The sequence below is a fragment of the Amphiura filiformis genome, chromosome 3, assembly GCF_039555335.1.
Source record: "Amphiura filiformis chromosome 3, Afil_fr2py, whole genome shotgun sequence".
Classification (NCBI taxonomy): domain Eukaryota; kingdom Metazoa; phylum Echinodermata; class Ophiuroidea; order Amphilepidida; family Amphiuridae; genus Amphiura; species Amphiura filiformis.
Window position 1 is genome coordinate 16916068 of NC_092630.1, and position 16094 is coordinate 16932161.

General features: G+C 36.5%; 1 protein-coding gene across 3 annotated transcripts in view; it reads left to right on the forward strand.

Moving 5' to 3' along the window:
* LOC140148131 (uncharacterized) overlaps positions 1 to 16094 on the forward strand; it is an 83250-nt gene that overhangs the window by 65100 nt on the left and 2056 nt on the right. For 2 of the 3 annotated variants that reach the window (XM_072169988.1, XM_072169990.1), the window contains 8 exons: positions 1340 to 1555; positions 4886 to 5008; positions 6466 to 6574; positions 7506 to 7641; positions 8787 to 8835; positions 10484 to 10596; positions 14110 to 14259; positions 15905 to 16004. In XM_072169988.1, coding sequence (XP_072026089.1) covers positions 1340 to 1555; positions 4886 to 5008; positions 6466 to 6574; positions 7506 to 7641; positions 8787 to 8835; positions 10484 to 10596; positions 14110 to 14259; positions 15905 to 16004 — 996 coding nt within the window. The remainder of the gene's footprint in view (positions 1 to 1339; positions 1556 to 4885; positions 5009 to 6465; positions 6575 to 7505; positions 7642 to 8786; positions 8836 to 10483; positions 10597 to 14109; positions 14260 to 15904; positions 16005 to 16094) is intronic. The other variant, XM_072169989.1, reaches the window with a different exon arrangement.

A 16094-nucleotide genomic window follows, 5' to 3' on the forward strand; every position in this document is an offset into this window, starting at 1 on the left:
CAGTTGAGACTACTTCAGAAAACTTGTGGCATCCCAGTAATACATACAGTGATCAACTCTTACTGTTATTCTTACTGTGTCAATCTTTGCTGATGGGCATCAATAATAGTTCACCAAAACCCTCTGTTCTGTTTGCTGGTCTCAAATTTTGCTACAAATTTTGCTACAAAAACAAAAATGTTCTTAAAATGTTTATTAAAATTTAGCACAAAATATTGTGTTTTGGGCTCAAATAGTCTGAAGTCGAAATCTGAAGCATCACCAAGTTTAGCAGTTCATAGGGTACAGCGTTTTTAGGGGTTGCCAGTCAAAAGGCCCCCATATTAGGGCTAATTTTAATAGGATAATGTGGGGTGGGGGTGGTGAGGGTGATAAGGCTGTCAATCTGGTCACACACCTTTAAGAGCCTGGCTTGCCACTTCATTCAAAAACAACAGGCAGTATACATAATACTTGAAGTATATTTCTTAACTAGAGGGTTTCCTGAAAGGGAAATGGATTTTAGTTTATAAAAAAATGTATTACCTTATGTCTATTGTGAGTCAGATTTATTAATACCACGATGGTAGTGCTGATGGAAAAGACATTTTTAAAGCGAAAAAAATAATTCCTTGAAAATTTGCCTTTTTTCAAAACTGATTATATATTGTGTAGTATCTATAAAAAACATCGGGCTGTTCCAGTTGAAAGTCATACACCCCCTGGAAGAATTGAAATAAATTATAACTGTATCTGAATCTGAAGACTTGACTTTAATCTTCCACTACACATAGGGAGTGTGAATTTCAAATTGGGTTACCTGAATGGGTGAGTCCATTTGAAATCTACACTCCCTGGTCTGGAGATTAAGGTCATGCCTTCCATAGGGGGTAATGGATTTCAACTGGAATAGTCTATTAAAACAAGAGGATCATAGAATGTAATGAGTGCTTGATTCGTCAACTACAATGTATTTTGAATATGTTAAAATAACTCAAGACATTTCTTTAACTTTTTTAAAAAGCAAAATGCCCATTAGAACCTTACGTAATCTTCCACATAGGGAGTGTGAATCTCAAATGGGGTTACCAGAATGGGACATTCCATTTGTGAGAGATTAAGGTCATGTCTTACATAGGGGTGTATGGATTTCAACTGGAAGAGCCCATTTAACAGGAAAGGATCATAAAATGTAACAAGTACTGGATCCATCCAATATGGTAAAACATGCTCAGAGAGGCCAGAGGATTTGATTTCATTTATAATTTGGGATTTTTTTTCACCGAAAAATCTTGTAACACTATTATCTAGGTCTAATTTTTTTATGTTACTTATTTTTTGTTGTTTTTGTTCTTGACAGCATGTGGTCATCATCGACATGGGCGGCTGCTCAGTAAGAGCTGGTGTATTGTCTGAATGTGATACTGCCTACCCGCAGGTATTCTTCCCCTGTGTCGTAGCCACCCAGGGAAGGTCGAAGGACAAGAATGCTTATGGATTTGATGCGCTAGCACCGGATTGCAGGAATAACGCCAAACTAAATTTTCCATTCAGGAATCCTAATAAACTGGAACAGGTGAGTCTATAGTAAAATAACAGGGCCCATGCATGTCAACACAACTAAAAAAATGCAGTATAGTGTGTTACGCACAGGCACAATACCTAGATGTTGATCCACAAGCCTCAGCACACTTTACAGGTTGTCACTACAGCCCCATATCATTCCACAAACCATTTAATAACAACTCAGGGACTTTGAAGCTTCAAGAGTGCACATTCCACAGTTGACCTTCACAACCAGGATCAGCTCCCCAAGTTTCGTACAGGTTACAACAAGACAATTTGCCGTTTTGTCCATTGGAATTTCAAGCTAACTCAATTTTTTTCATGAGAGCGTATTAAACCGCCAGGGTTCGAACCTGCAACCTCTCACACCATAGTTGAACACTTTATCAATTGAGTTGATTATCAACTGCAACACCCCAAGGGTAAGGGGGTTTAATACATGGGTGTATTCTGTTAGTGCTGTCACCCTGTCTAATACAGCAAATACACTAATCTAAATTTACACTCTTTCAATGAGCAGTTGACTTTTTACTAATGAAAGAAGCACGTTTCCCAGAGGATGTTTAAAGACATTCCCACAACACAATGGGGTTTCTGACCTTGTATGTCTGGCTTTTGTACACATGTGGTACAGTTGATCATACCTTGCATTGGGATTGTGTGAAAATATCTGGTGTTTTCATCCTATTATTTAAGATTCAAAACATCAAGACTTAGGAATAAAATTAATGCAGTGGGACAATATGAATGTTTCCTGTAAGAAAATCAAATATCAGTCCTAGGTCTCAACTATTAGCTCGTTGGCTGCAGTTTTAAAATTACCATTTTGTGTGTGTGGCAATGGGGACTTTGCCTTTAAAATTAGGTTATATTGATCAAATTTCCCAATCATAGTGCATTGTAGGAATGCCTTTAAGCCCCCTCTGCACGTTTCCCAACGCATCAAGCTCCAACACACTGGTCAGAAATTAATTTTGAAAAACTATTCATTTGGATCACACACCCCCTCATCAGTCAGCCTGATGATGCATGAGATGTGATACTGTAGCTAAAAAATAGTAAGTCCAGATGAACAAATTTCAAATTCATTTTATTATGTTTATCAGTCTACCTGGATGATTGAGAATATTCACAAATACATTCCCTTAACAACTTTTTGTAAGGAAAACTCCATCCTTGAGGACATAAAACTTTCCAAAACTTTGGTCAGTATGGGTAGTATTTAGAGCAGAAAAGATTGACACTGTCCAGGTGTGTGCTGGGGAGGGGCAAGCGCCATTGTTTTTTTGTCAAAAGCTTGAAAATCAGCCTATTTTGGGTATATACTAGTAGCCACTCAGCCCTGCCCTCCGGGGTGAAAGTTCCGAGCACACTCTCGCTGTATTATATTTTTTTCATGTAGCAATTAGCTGGTAGTTATGCCATTGTGGTATTTCTTATTTTTTAAAGCCATATTATAACATTTTCAAACAAAATAGATTAGCATTTCTTTGCCATAAAATGTTAGCTTTTACTGTCAGATATATCCCTTTTATTTTTGAGCGAACAACTACGGCAAAGCAAAGAGAATTGGAATTTACTACCAGCGCACATGTCGCCAATACGTACCACTCCTTCGGTCATGTTATGGTACGACCCTTTGTTGTGTATATCACCGTCCGCACACCGTGTATGCGTACTGTGTGTTATGAACATTGTGTATGCGTTCGACTAATAATTCCATCGTAATAATAAAACACCGGTTCCGTCGTTTTATTCAAAATCTTGGATTTTGACAAAACTACAGCACCTAGAGTCTTGATTTTTGCAGGGTATATTGGTTTAATAAAGTACAATATAATTGTGTAAAAAAAGAATTTTAAAAATTCAGTGAGGGCGTCCTCCTCAGCAAATGTTATAATATGGCTTTAACTGATAAGATGTAAATCAAATTCATTTATTATCTCATTATTGTTGGACTCTTTTAATTATATGCCCTTGTTTCTAAAAATGGTGATCTAAAATAAATTATATCTGGATTGTGCAACATCTGACTCATGGTGCATAATTATTACAACACAAGGAACATTAACAGGTGTATTTTGAATAATTTGGTTTCAAAACATTCCAGTTGAAATCCATACACCCCCTATGAAAGGCGCAACCTTAATCTTCCGGCCACACAGGGGTGTAGATTTCAAATGGAGTCACCCATATAGGTAACCCCATTTAAAATACACATTCCATGTGTGGAAGATTAAGGCTCTATTTCATAGGGGTGTATGGATTTCATCTGGAATAGCCCATTACAGTTTCAGTTTATAATGGCTGCAGCTCTTTGTGAATATTGCAATAGAAACAAGATTGTTACAATTCGTACAACAGTTTAACAACTTATTAGTAGAATTGAACAACTTATACAGCCCATTAATATCTTTGAAATATTGTAGAAATTCGTTAGAGTACCATGGTAAATGATTATGTAACCACAAAAGTTTGGATAAAAACAAATCACTTTGATACTATTCTGTGTCTAATTTGAGGCTCAATGGTCGCCATACATATATATTGGCTCCAGAATGATAGATAAAAATCATGTTTTTAAATTTGTTAATGTTAAGTAAATTGCTTGTACAACAGGCTGAAGAGGAAGTTAGTGTAGTTATTTATAACATGATTGAGGGAGCTAATATACATTTTGAATTATTAGTAAAAAGGTGCTCAAGTTCATTTTTATATTATTATGATTTGGTAACTACAAGTAAAATTTGCGTAGAGTTTGCATCAAAATTTAGCAATTTTGAAGAGCTAGTAATTCTAAAAATAGGAAATTGAATATTTTTAATATCAGACTCAATTTGCCTTGATTGTGTTACATTTGAAATTTATATAGCTTAATTGATGGAATGAAAAATAAGCACCTAGGTGCGAAATTCGTTTCATTTTAGGGGGTGCTTATTAAAACAATGAACACATAACCTTTAAAAATATATATAAAAAGTGTATCTGAAGTCAAAATCATGACAACTATAAGCTAGAAGATTTATAGTTATTTTTTTACATATTTGACAGAATTTAGTTTTCAGGTGCATTGAAAAGTGATGCTTGGTTGTTACAGTTAATTAGGTCGAATATGAAACCAAACCTAAAATTATGTGTAGCCCATTTAGCTTCCTCTAGAGAATGACATCAGTACTTTGTCAGTGTCACTTTGCATGTGTACAGTTGTACCGCCTTTGATTGCATTTTTAAACACAGCAGTTCTTTGAATTGAAAGTCCATGTCACTGACATGACTCCCTTGAGGAAGATAAATGGACTATAGTAGTGGAACTTAAACATTTGATAATTTTATCTTTCAGTTTAAACTCAGTATGCAGGTGATGGAAGGATTGATGGACAGTGCTTTCTCAGAGCTATGTGTGGATCCTATAGCGTACACAGTCCTGCTTATTGTGCCTTTCAACTTGGGTCCAAAACTAACAGTAAGTGTGCTCATTGATTAAAAAGCAAGACCTCAGTGCTAGGCTGCTGCCCTCATTCAACAACATTATGGGTTGACGACTGAGGAGCTTATGTGTCAAAAAACATGTGTCGGACTTTACCCCAGAATCTGGGGGATGGAGGCTGCGCAGTTGTGTCCAAATTGACCTTTTGACTGTGTTTGTTATTGGTTACCTATTTTTATAACATCGGAGCTTGATCCTGTTACACAGCGGGTTAACACACGGGTGCCGATATGCAGTTGCGCCATGACGCATAACCAAAGTTGCGCGCAAATATTTTTGTGAGTCCTGCAAGATATGAAAGGTAAGTTATTTTGATCGTCACACAAATACATGTGCAGTGTTGACGATGAAGGATTTAGTCTTCCTCAGTGATGATATTCAGGAAGGCAAACTAGTCATAGGTTTAAATGGGGCTTGGTAAATAATACTTTACTCACATGAATGTTCTGCAGCATGTATTGTGGGGATGTGAACATGAAAGTACATAAGAATCTAGTTGCCTACTGATTGAGCTGTCTTTATCACTTTCCCGGTAAAGACAGACTTCAACAGATGGCGTCTAGTCAGTGTTCAATCAATGCCTCAAGAAGTTGCCGGCTAGTCAGGTAGGTAACAAAACTCAAATGTTTCCGGCCTAAACCTTTATTTTCTGTAGTCCATTGCATGCATTACTGTGCACCAATTTTCAATTGCAATTTCAAACCTAAGCTCTGTTATATGCATCATGTATGTCTCATATCTGTGCTACTGAACTTGTATTTCTTGTATTTCATCTTGTATATCATTTGTGTACACAGGTTTTTTAAGAAATACCTTACACAAATATTTCCCTCATGTGTAAAATCACACCATAAATAAGTAATATGTGCTTGTTTTCACACAAACTCTATATGCAAATATTGCCATATAGTGATGTAAATGAGACATCATATTTGTGAGTTTTTGTTGTTTTTAATTGTTTGGATACTATAAGCATGATACTATTCCTTGCCTAACCATGAAAAAGAGACCCCTTACCCTTGTTTGTTTTGTATGCCAATGGTATACACGTTGAAATGTAAGTGACCTACTGTGGTCATTAACTTTCTAGTTTAGATTATAGTTGTTATAGGCTCATTGTCCCTTTAGAAATGGATTCAAAATGTTCATGCTTTGACTAGATAATAATTTAAGAAGCTTGATTGATGCAGCAGTGTTCTTGAATGTACATTTTTGGTGTTCTCCATCAAAATACATGACATACAATTAAAAAAATGATTTGACTGTACTTTGAAGTTCCAAAAGTTACCAGCCAGTTTTGCTACCCAATGAGACAATTTAATGTACGACACGACACAACAATCAGGGGCTATGGCAGATAAACAGATGGATTGTTTGAAAATATACCTCATATTTTGTTATACTACTGATGTATTTACTTCCCTTTTTTGCAGGAGAAACTAACAGAGATGGTGTTTGACAGATTCAATGTAGAAGGATTATATCTACAGGAGCAAGCATTGATGGCGTTGTACTCCTACAAAGCTACATCAGGGATTGTAGGTGAGTATTCACTAACAAATTGATTTGGATAGGTATGTCTAGACCTAGTGCTGGGAAAACCTCTGTAGCGGAGGTGATAAAAACTATAGGTCTATATTTTGGTTTAGTTACAAGATTTCATTCATTTTCATTTCATTTGACTATGGAGCAGGCTACTGCAAAGTTTCTCCAAGCACCACGATCCATAGCTGGCGAGGCAATAGCATCTAGTTGTAAATCATTGTTGGTATCCCTCAACAGCTTCTGTTTATAAGTCAGATAGCTTGTCTATGTCACCTTTCTCCATTTGCCATGTGATGGAACATAAAGAGCGTATCTTCTACAGGGCTCCTCCATTGGCATCCTCAAGATGTGTCTGATGTAGCAATGTTGACGCTGCCCTACTAGGTTAATGAGAGGGCACCTTGGTCTGGGGCGGACATTTTAAAATGAATTTAGAAGAGCAGCAACGACATCACTTGCATTACATTCCAGATGTTAAATCTACATCATATGCAAAATTTGAGGAAATTTCGCACGAGTCCGTTTTATTTTAGGGCCATTTGTCTATAACTGGTCTTTACATGTAGCCCTATGGAGAGAGTGCCCGTTGAGGGCGCTTATAACCCCATTTTAGGAACAAAATGTGATTTAAAAAAAACGGACTCGTGCGAATTTTCTAAAATTTTCAGAGTATGTAGTATGTACATGTAGAAATATAATCAAGTAGTTGCCTTACCTGCTCTTCTCCGAAAAAATAAAAAGTCCTATACCTCAATGATAATGAAACCTAGGTAAGGGCTGAGTGTCAGTCATATAGCATATAGATACGTGCATTGCTCACACAGTCAAGGTGCTTGATGTTGAGCATGATCCTGTAGCATGTTGTGGTAAAATACAAGATTAGACCATTTTTGTATTCTCAAAGTTGATTTATCTGTTACATTGACAGTGAATATTGGTGAGCGTGTAGATGTAGTTCCTATAGTGGATGGATACATAGTAGAAAAAGGAGTGTATAGGCTACCGTATGGAGGCAGACAGATTACGGAGCATCTGACAAGATTACTGACAGAGACGGGACACAGGTTGGTCACATTTTGCTTTGTTTGTTATGTGTTTGGTTGCAATAGTGTGTCTTGTCTCAAGTTGAGAGTAACGCCATGTTGGATTTGATTGTGGCAGATTTGAATTGCGCGTGCTAACCTAATCACGCTGGGCATATACACATGTGTAGAAGCCTGATTTGTTCATACGATTGCGACGCAACAATCTGAATGGCGTGTTTCTACTGAGTAAACGGTTGTTTGTGAATTCGAGTGAATTTGTAGTGATGTGAGGAATATGCGGTAACAGCCCCAGCAGAAATAGATTGGGTGAAGGTGAATGCGCGATAATGTGAGTGAATCCGTCAACCACTTCTTTTGGTGGTTAATAGTGGTGAATACGCAGTAACGTTCGCAGTAGAAACAGTTGGGTGATGATTTTGCGGGTGCCACTGGAAGTTAGCCTACACTACAATACAGTGAACATTCAAAATCTGACCTTGAAGGTCACAAAAACTATTTTCTGGATTTCCACTCTCCCAACTAAATATGTTACCCTGCATTTACAGTGCAGTAGAAATGACCCGATGAAGGCGAGCAGATTAAAATGCAGGTGAAGGTGAAAGCGCGGTAATGCGAGGTGCTCAGTATAAACATGTTGAATGATAAACTTCCACAGCGAAATCCAACAGGGCTGTACTCTCACCTTCAGACGAAACACACTATAATGTGTGTTGACTGATGGTAACAATCTTTTGGCAATCCAATTATTGTCATGTACTTCATTTGTTGTATATTTTGATGACTCAGCGGCACAAAGACGTATCTCCATTAGGTCCTGTGCGATGCATGTATGCATTGTGCTTTGAGGGAGCGCATGCATTTCACAGGTAATCATATACACTGCAGCTAATGGAAATAAGAGATATGCGTTTCTGCCACTGAGCTATTGATTTCTTGATTATATCAGTTTGTATCAGTAATGTTTCAGCCAATCAGGTACAAGTACTTAATGTATCCTTTTAAAGTTATCACCACAGGTGCTGGTTGGATGTGTGTGATTTGCATATGTTAGCTATTGTTCTTACAGTTTATTTCCATGTTTTTCAAGTATGCAAAGTAATTTGGAAACTGTCGCAATTGTTCATGACTAACCTTCATGAGCATGTTCTATATTTTTCTTCCAGATTCTTTTCCAATGTGGAGATGTACATCAGTAGATTCCTCAAAGAAAAGGTAAGGCTTATGTGAAGATTATTATTTTATTATGATTTCTGCATACCGTTGAATACCAGATTACTATACCATCCCTATTTAAATACATCCAAATGTCTCACTAATACACCCAGTGTCTTACAAATACACCCATTGTCTCACAAAGACACCCAAATGTCTCCCAAATACACCCAATGTCTCACAAAGACACCTAAATGTCTCACAAATACACCCAATGTCTCACAAATACACCCACATACACCCAAATGTCCTATTCAAATCAGAGGAAGTGACCATGGCAAAAAGCAAAAAAAAAATTGCTCTTTAAAAAAAAAGTGATAGCATGGCCCCTACAGTCAGTATAATACTGTCACAAACTGCGATAGAAGTATCTTGCGCCTTCTCGAGCCACCTCCGGCCCTGCTGGGACTCGAACCCACGATGTTGGGATTAAAAGGCAAGCGCGCCAGTGTATAGACCAAAAGAGGATATCCCCGTCAGGTCTATAACACTAACGCACTTATACATCCATGACAATACAAAGAAAATACTGATATTGTTATAAGAGACAAGATCAATATGGGCTATTCCATATACCCCTATGAAAGACGTGGCCTTAATCTTTCATGCAGGGGGTGTACACTTCAAATGGACTCACCCATTCAGAAAACTTAATTTGAAATCCATACTCCCTGTGTGAAAGATTAAGCTCAAGTTTTCCATAGGGTTGTGAGGATTGTCAAATGGAATATTAGCCCAATTGATGGTTATAAACGATGTTCAAGAATTTGGATCAATCATTTTGTGGGTAGTGCGAACAATCTTAACAAAATGTTTTTTACCTCTGCCCCTTGGTTAAAATATAAAGTGTTGAAAATTACCACAATACTTTTAAAGCAATTGCTTAAGGGATCTAGAATGAGCGTTTATGGCGTTTTGACAGTATTTTTTGTGGGACATGAGAGCACCTCAGACGTATCGAATTGCATTCTGAATACAAAGCATGTCTTTCTGATATCAAATAATTTTCATTTTTTGAAATTCACGATATAATACAAATTTTATGACAAATTATTGATATTTTTCACATTTTTGATATATAACAGTCCTCGAAGTAAATTTTATAAATCTAATGACATATTCTTTAAAAGTGTATGTAGCTGGGAGGAAAAGCCGATGATCAATTGAAAATTTTGACCTTTCATATTAAAGATATGGATTTTTTTAAAAAAAGACCTAATTTTTTTTGGTGTTTTGGAAAAAAAATCCATATCTTCAATATGAAAGGTTAAAATTTTCAATTGATCGTTGGCTTTTTTATCCCACCTACATACACTTTAAGTATAAATCATCAGATTTATAAAGTTTACTTCAAGTACTGTTAAATATCAAAAATATCAATTTTAATGATTTGCCATAAAATGTGTATTACATTGCTAATTTCAAAAATCAAAATTATTTGATATCATCAGGACATTCTTCGTATTCAGAATGCAATTCAATATGTCTGATGTGCTCTAATGTCCCACAATAAATACTGTCCAAACGTTCATACCCCTTCCCTTAATGTCTGTTTTGAAATTGGTAACTTTGCAATAATTTCTTATTAAAAGTATGAGAAATTGATCGCTATTTTCACGCTTAAATTGATTCTTTGTTGTGTCTACAGGCCTGTTTTGTGGCGCAGGATTACCAAGCAGAACTCAAGTTTTGTTCATTAGATCCTGAGTTATGCAGCACGTATATTGATATGACTAAATATGACATCCCTAATGGACGAGGGTAAGTGATGTTCTTCAAATTTTGAATGCTAGCATTCATTTTGTTTTAATCCCGTACTGACTTGAGTATAGTTCCACCTCTTTTAAGGTGAAAATTATCAAAATTGAGAAGTGGGATTATACTATAAAATTGGGGTGGGACTTAGGTGGGACTACCCCTGGGACTATACTTGTGTCGGTACAGGTAAGTGCAGGCTGTCCATTTCACAAAGAACTACAGCTTCATAAGTTGCAAACACCATCACAAATTACAACATGTCACAAAGTGAATTTCCCAATGACCAGTAACCTTTTGCAATTAACAGCCCCTGTGGCAAGCATCACAGTTAAGGTACAGTCCACTCATACACACTTAACATTGTACATTCTTCCTTCCTTCCCTGCTTTGTAGTGTTCCATAGAGGGTGTTGGGATTTTCAACTGGAACATTTCAATGGTGTATAGTATTATAACATGAATCCATTTTATTCTCATAAACACACCCAACGTCTCACAAATACACACAAATAACACACAAATACACTCGAATGTGGGTGGCAGCCATAATTCTAAAGTTGATGCAACTGTTAAAACAAGTAAATTATTATTGTTTCTGACATATTTACAATATTGCTCAAACAAAAAGAAAACAACAACAAAATGAAAATGTTTTGGACAAATCTCAAAAATATACATGTAGACATAATAAGCTTGACCTCACCACAAAGCCTTGTCCATGACATAGAAGACGGGAGTGTTTCAAGCACCTGTTAAACATCTCCTTGGAATGTCATATACTATGCATTATTAGGCAACAGGCCCAACCGACCCAGAATTTCCAAAAGTTGGGAAACAAATTTTTCCTGTACAAATGAATGCCAACCCAAATTTCAAACATATCAGGAATAATATTTTTTGTATTACACCGAATTGCAAAATATTATAGATTTTGTTGATGTTTGGGGTCATTTTACAAAAAAAAAAAAAAAACCTGACCGACTGACCCACCCAAAAGGTCCGTCCGCCCCTAGGACAAGTTTTCTTTCTTTTTTTTCATCGCCTTATGTGCACTAGTTGCAAAGTATTGGGCTTTTCCTGATGAAATCTATATACCCATATGGAAGACATGATCTTTAAATAATATCCCACACAGAGGGTGTAGATTTTCAAATGGAGTTGCCCATTTCGGTAGTCCCCATTTGAAATTTAACACTCCATGTGTGGCGCATGTCTTCCATATGGGGGCATATGGTTTTAAACTGGAATAGCCCATTATCTTTGTGCTGAATTCAAATCAATACAAAATAATAGCTGCAACTTTTAAATTTGGGTGTATTTATTTCAAAACACCACTCTTTTGTTAATATTGAACAACAGTGGATGAATAGGTTATCAAAATGGGTGTAAATAAACCGCCATTCTTTTTAAAATATTAAAAATACAATTAGAGGGTGGGGTATGAGCGTTTGGACAGTATTTATTGTGGGACATTAGAGCACATCAGACATATCGAATTGCATTCTGAATACTGAAGAATGTCCTTCTGATATCAAATAATTTTGATTTTTGAAATTGCAATGTAATACACATTTTATGGCAAATGATTAAAAATTGATATTTTTGATATTTAACAGTACTCGAAGTAAACTTTATAAATCTAATGATTTATACTTAAAGTGTATGTAGGTGGGATGAAAAGCCGACGATCAATTGAAAATTTTGACCTTTCGTATTGAAGATATGGATTTTTTTTCCCAAAACACCAAAATAAATTAGGTCTTTTTGGGAAAAAATCCATATCTTCAATATGAAAGGTCAAAATTTTCAATTGATCGTCGGCTTTTCCTCCCAGCTACATACACTTTAAGAATATGTCATTAGATTTATAAAATTTACTTCGAGGACTGTTATATATCAAAAATGTGAAAAATATCAAATTTTAATAATTTGTCATAAAATTTGTATTATATCGTGAATTTCAAAAATGAAAATTATTTGATATCAGAAAGGCATTCTTCGTATTTAGAATGCAATTCGATATGTCTGATGTGCTCTCATGTCCCACAAAAAATACTGTCGAAATGCTCAAAACGTTCATTCCAGATCCCTTAATAGAAGCTATATGCACATTTATAATGACTGTGTTACTTTTTCTGAAGTCTTTATATAAAAGGTGAATGATAAATATGGTCAAAATGTAATTCATTTTGGTTGACCACAACATATATGGTAAGCTTTGTAATAATTTGATAGCTAGTGGACACAATATTATGACATGGTCCTACTACAACAGGTGCTTTGGCCATTAATTGTGCGTCACATATGATGGTCTGCTGTGATCTTTGTATAACCTGACAAGGTCACTCTGTATTTTTAGACAATGCGGATTGAAAGCTTAAGTAAATTATATAACAGTTTTGAAATTAAATTCAAAGTTTCTAAAAAAAAGTGCAGTGATTTGATTTATAGTCGCACTACACACAGGCCTAAATCTACAAGCCTCAGCTCACTTTACAGGTTGGTCAGATATCCGGTCAACCCCCATTTTTTATTAGTATTTTTTAAATAAATTCCTGTAGGGTTCCTAAAGTTTGATTCAGATTTGAATAACATGTTTGTTCTGTGCAGCATATAATGTGCCAGTTAAAGCAATAATGTATGATCTTTTAAAATGATTTTTTTTTCCAACCCTGAGTTTGTGGTATATTATTTGTAATGTTTACACATGTCCCAACTTAATCTAATTATGTTCAACCAAATTCATTGCATTTGTCTGGTCAACAGAGCAATTTTGATGTGACATTCACACAATATTCAGACATTAAGTCCCCAAGGGCCAAAATATTCAGTGGGGTTTCTTTCACTTTTGCCCTGGTATGTCAGCTTTAAATGTACACAAACTTTTCCTGACAGTTATTACTAATACTGTTTTAGCATTTTGAGTAAAGAATAACAAATTAAAATTCGATGGAAAACGTACGTTGTGGCTTAATGACAAAGTTTATGGACTATTCCATTTGACTCGCGCAGTAACAAAAACAGAATAATTCTTGCCTATATTTATTGGCGAGGGGAAGGAAAGAATGAAAGAAGAAGAGAAAACTTTTTTTATCGGGTGCGGTTTTGAACCCCCGACCCTTCAGGTGCCACGCCTGTGCATGGGCCTGCCTTGCCACGAGGGTGTAGCTTGCCCGGCCAAGCTTTCCGTCGCCATGTGACTGTTCGCATGATGATGCAATAGCATCATGTGGGATACCAGCATGTGCCTACGCTTTCTGAATTGAGGTTTTTTGATGTTTTGTACGATTAGGGTTAAGGGCTGATCATAGTATATGGAAGACATGATCTTAATCTCCCACTCAGGGGTTGTAGATTTCAAATGAAATCCCTGTTTGAAATTCACACTCCTTTGTGTAGGAGATTTAAGTCTAGACCATGTCATACAGAGGGGTTATGGATTTCAACTGGAATAGCCACAGTCAGATTCAATCAAAGGTTGTAACTTATTCCACGTTTTTTTTTTTTTTTTTTATAGCAGAGGACTCAAGTTGGACTATTCCAGATTCCGCAGCACAGAAGGTCTGTTTCATCCCGAGGTGTGGGGCAAAGATCACCCAGGATTACACACACTGGTGTACAGTGCTATACAGGCTTGTGAGAACGATATCAGGAAGCAGATGTGCAGGTATGTATCCAGGCAATGAACTCCATTCAGTGAACTCCATTCATTAATAATTATAGCATGAAAGTTGACCTCAATGTGTGGAGTATGAGGTTTTTGTACAGGTTGTACATTGTAGAAGCTTATTGGGGTTAATGAACTGGGTCGCAGTAGTTGCAGTGTTTCCTACTTGTCTTTAAAGTGTGAAGTGAAAATAACATGGATTAGGGAGGGTTGCAAGGAGCTATATTCCAGTTGAAATCCATACATCCCTTATGGAAGACATGACTTTAATCTTCCACACAAGGAGTATGAATTTCAAATGGTTTACCTAAATGGGTGAGTGCATTTAGAATCTAGACCCCCTGTGTGTGAGACTAAGATTATATCTTCCATAGACGGTGTAAAGTTGGTTTCTTTAAACTTCCGTGGTCGGGGTACGCGCTGGTGAATTGCGATCGCGTAAAAGTGACAAGGTCGCCTACTATGCGCCGAACAGACAACCAATGGGTCAACCGACTTGTTGTCAAGTGCGTTGATCAGCCAATCAGCATGATTGCTTATTTTTTCTGTGTGTACGCTCGTAGACGCTTGCCGCACAGCTCGGATCACGGAAGTTTAAAAAAAATTAACTTTATGGATTTCAACTGGAATGGCCCAAGAGGTCCCTGGTTTAATTCCTGGTATGCATTGTCTAACCAAGCTACTGCTACCAGTGCATTCTTCATTTTGGACAAGGTGTTCAATCCTGGGAGAGGCAAATGAATGTCTTCGACAGATGGTATTACAGCTCTTTGAGTAGTCATATTCAAATCAGCAGAAGTAGATTAACTCTCTTCATGCGGGTGTCGACTGCAGACGACAAGTTTCAAATTTTTTAAAAAGTTAAAATTTCATAAATGTAAATTTTCATGTCCATATTTGGAATCAGCATGAAAAATGCATTAAAATGAGTACAAACAAGCCTACTATTGGTTCAGTGGTTCTTAAGATAGCTTTTGATATTTTGAGAAAATACCTGAAAACTTTGACTTTTTATGTTGAAGCCTATGGCTAGCATGCAGAGCATTAAGTTCCTGAAGGCAATGGAGTGAGATGGCAGGAGCCATATTTTACATGCAGTGTACTGCTTATAGGTTAATAAATGCATATTATACTTGTTGGAATTGAAATTGTACAAAATAATACACATAATGATTACTGTAAAAGTAGAAATTTTCGCGAGGTTTTTATTTTCGCGAATTTCGCGAGTGGACATAAAATTGCGAAAATAAAAACTCGCGAAAATAACCTTTTGCATTAGGTTTCTATTGTATCAATATCAAAACCGTGAAATTTAATTCTCGTGCAATTGACAAAATCTTCAAAATCGTGAAAATATCGACTTTTTACAGTACATACACTGGTCACATCTTTGGTGTTTAGATATCCCCACTTCTTAAGAGTCACTTTACATCGGCCAGTACCAGCTCTCAGTCTGCTGAGGCATTAATTCCATTCAGCCCAGCTTGAGTTGACACCAGGGGGAAGTTCTTCTAGACATGGATGTTGTTGATGGAAGATTGGTTAGCCTCTCTTCCCATAAGGCAACTGTGGTACATTTAGCTAATTAACCTAATTATCTGATTATTTGTTTAATAAACCTTATGTCAATTATTTCCATTTACAGGAGTATCTACTTATGTGGAGGCACAACATTGTTGCCAGGAATGGCTGAACGTCTCAGAAGTGAACTTGTGAGAATGCTTCCTAAAAGCTGCCCTGTCAAGGTATGTGTGTCCTTGAAAAGAAAATATGTAGACCGGAATACCGTCCATGGCATTCTTTACTGGATTGGTTATCATAATTATTGTCTAACA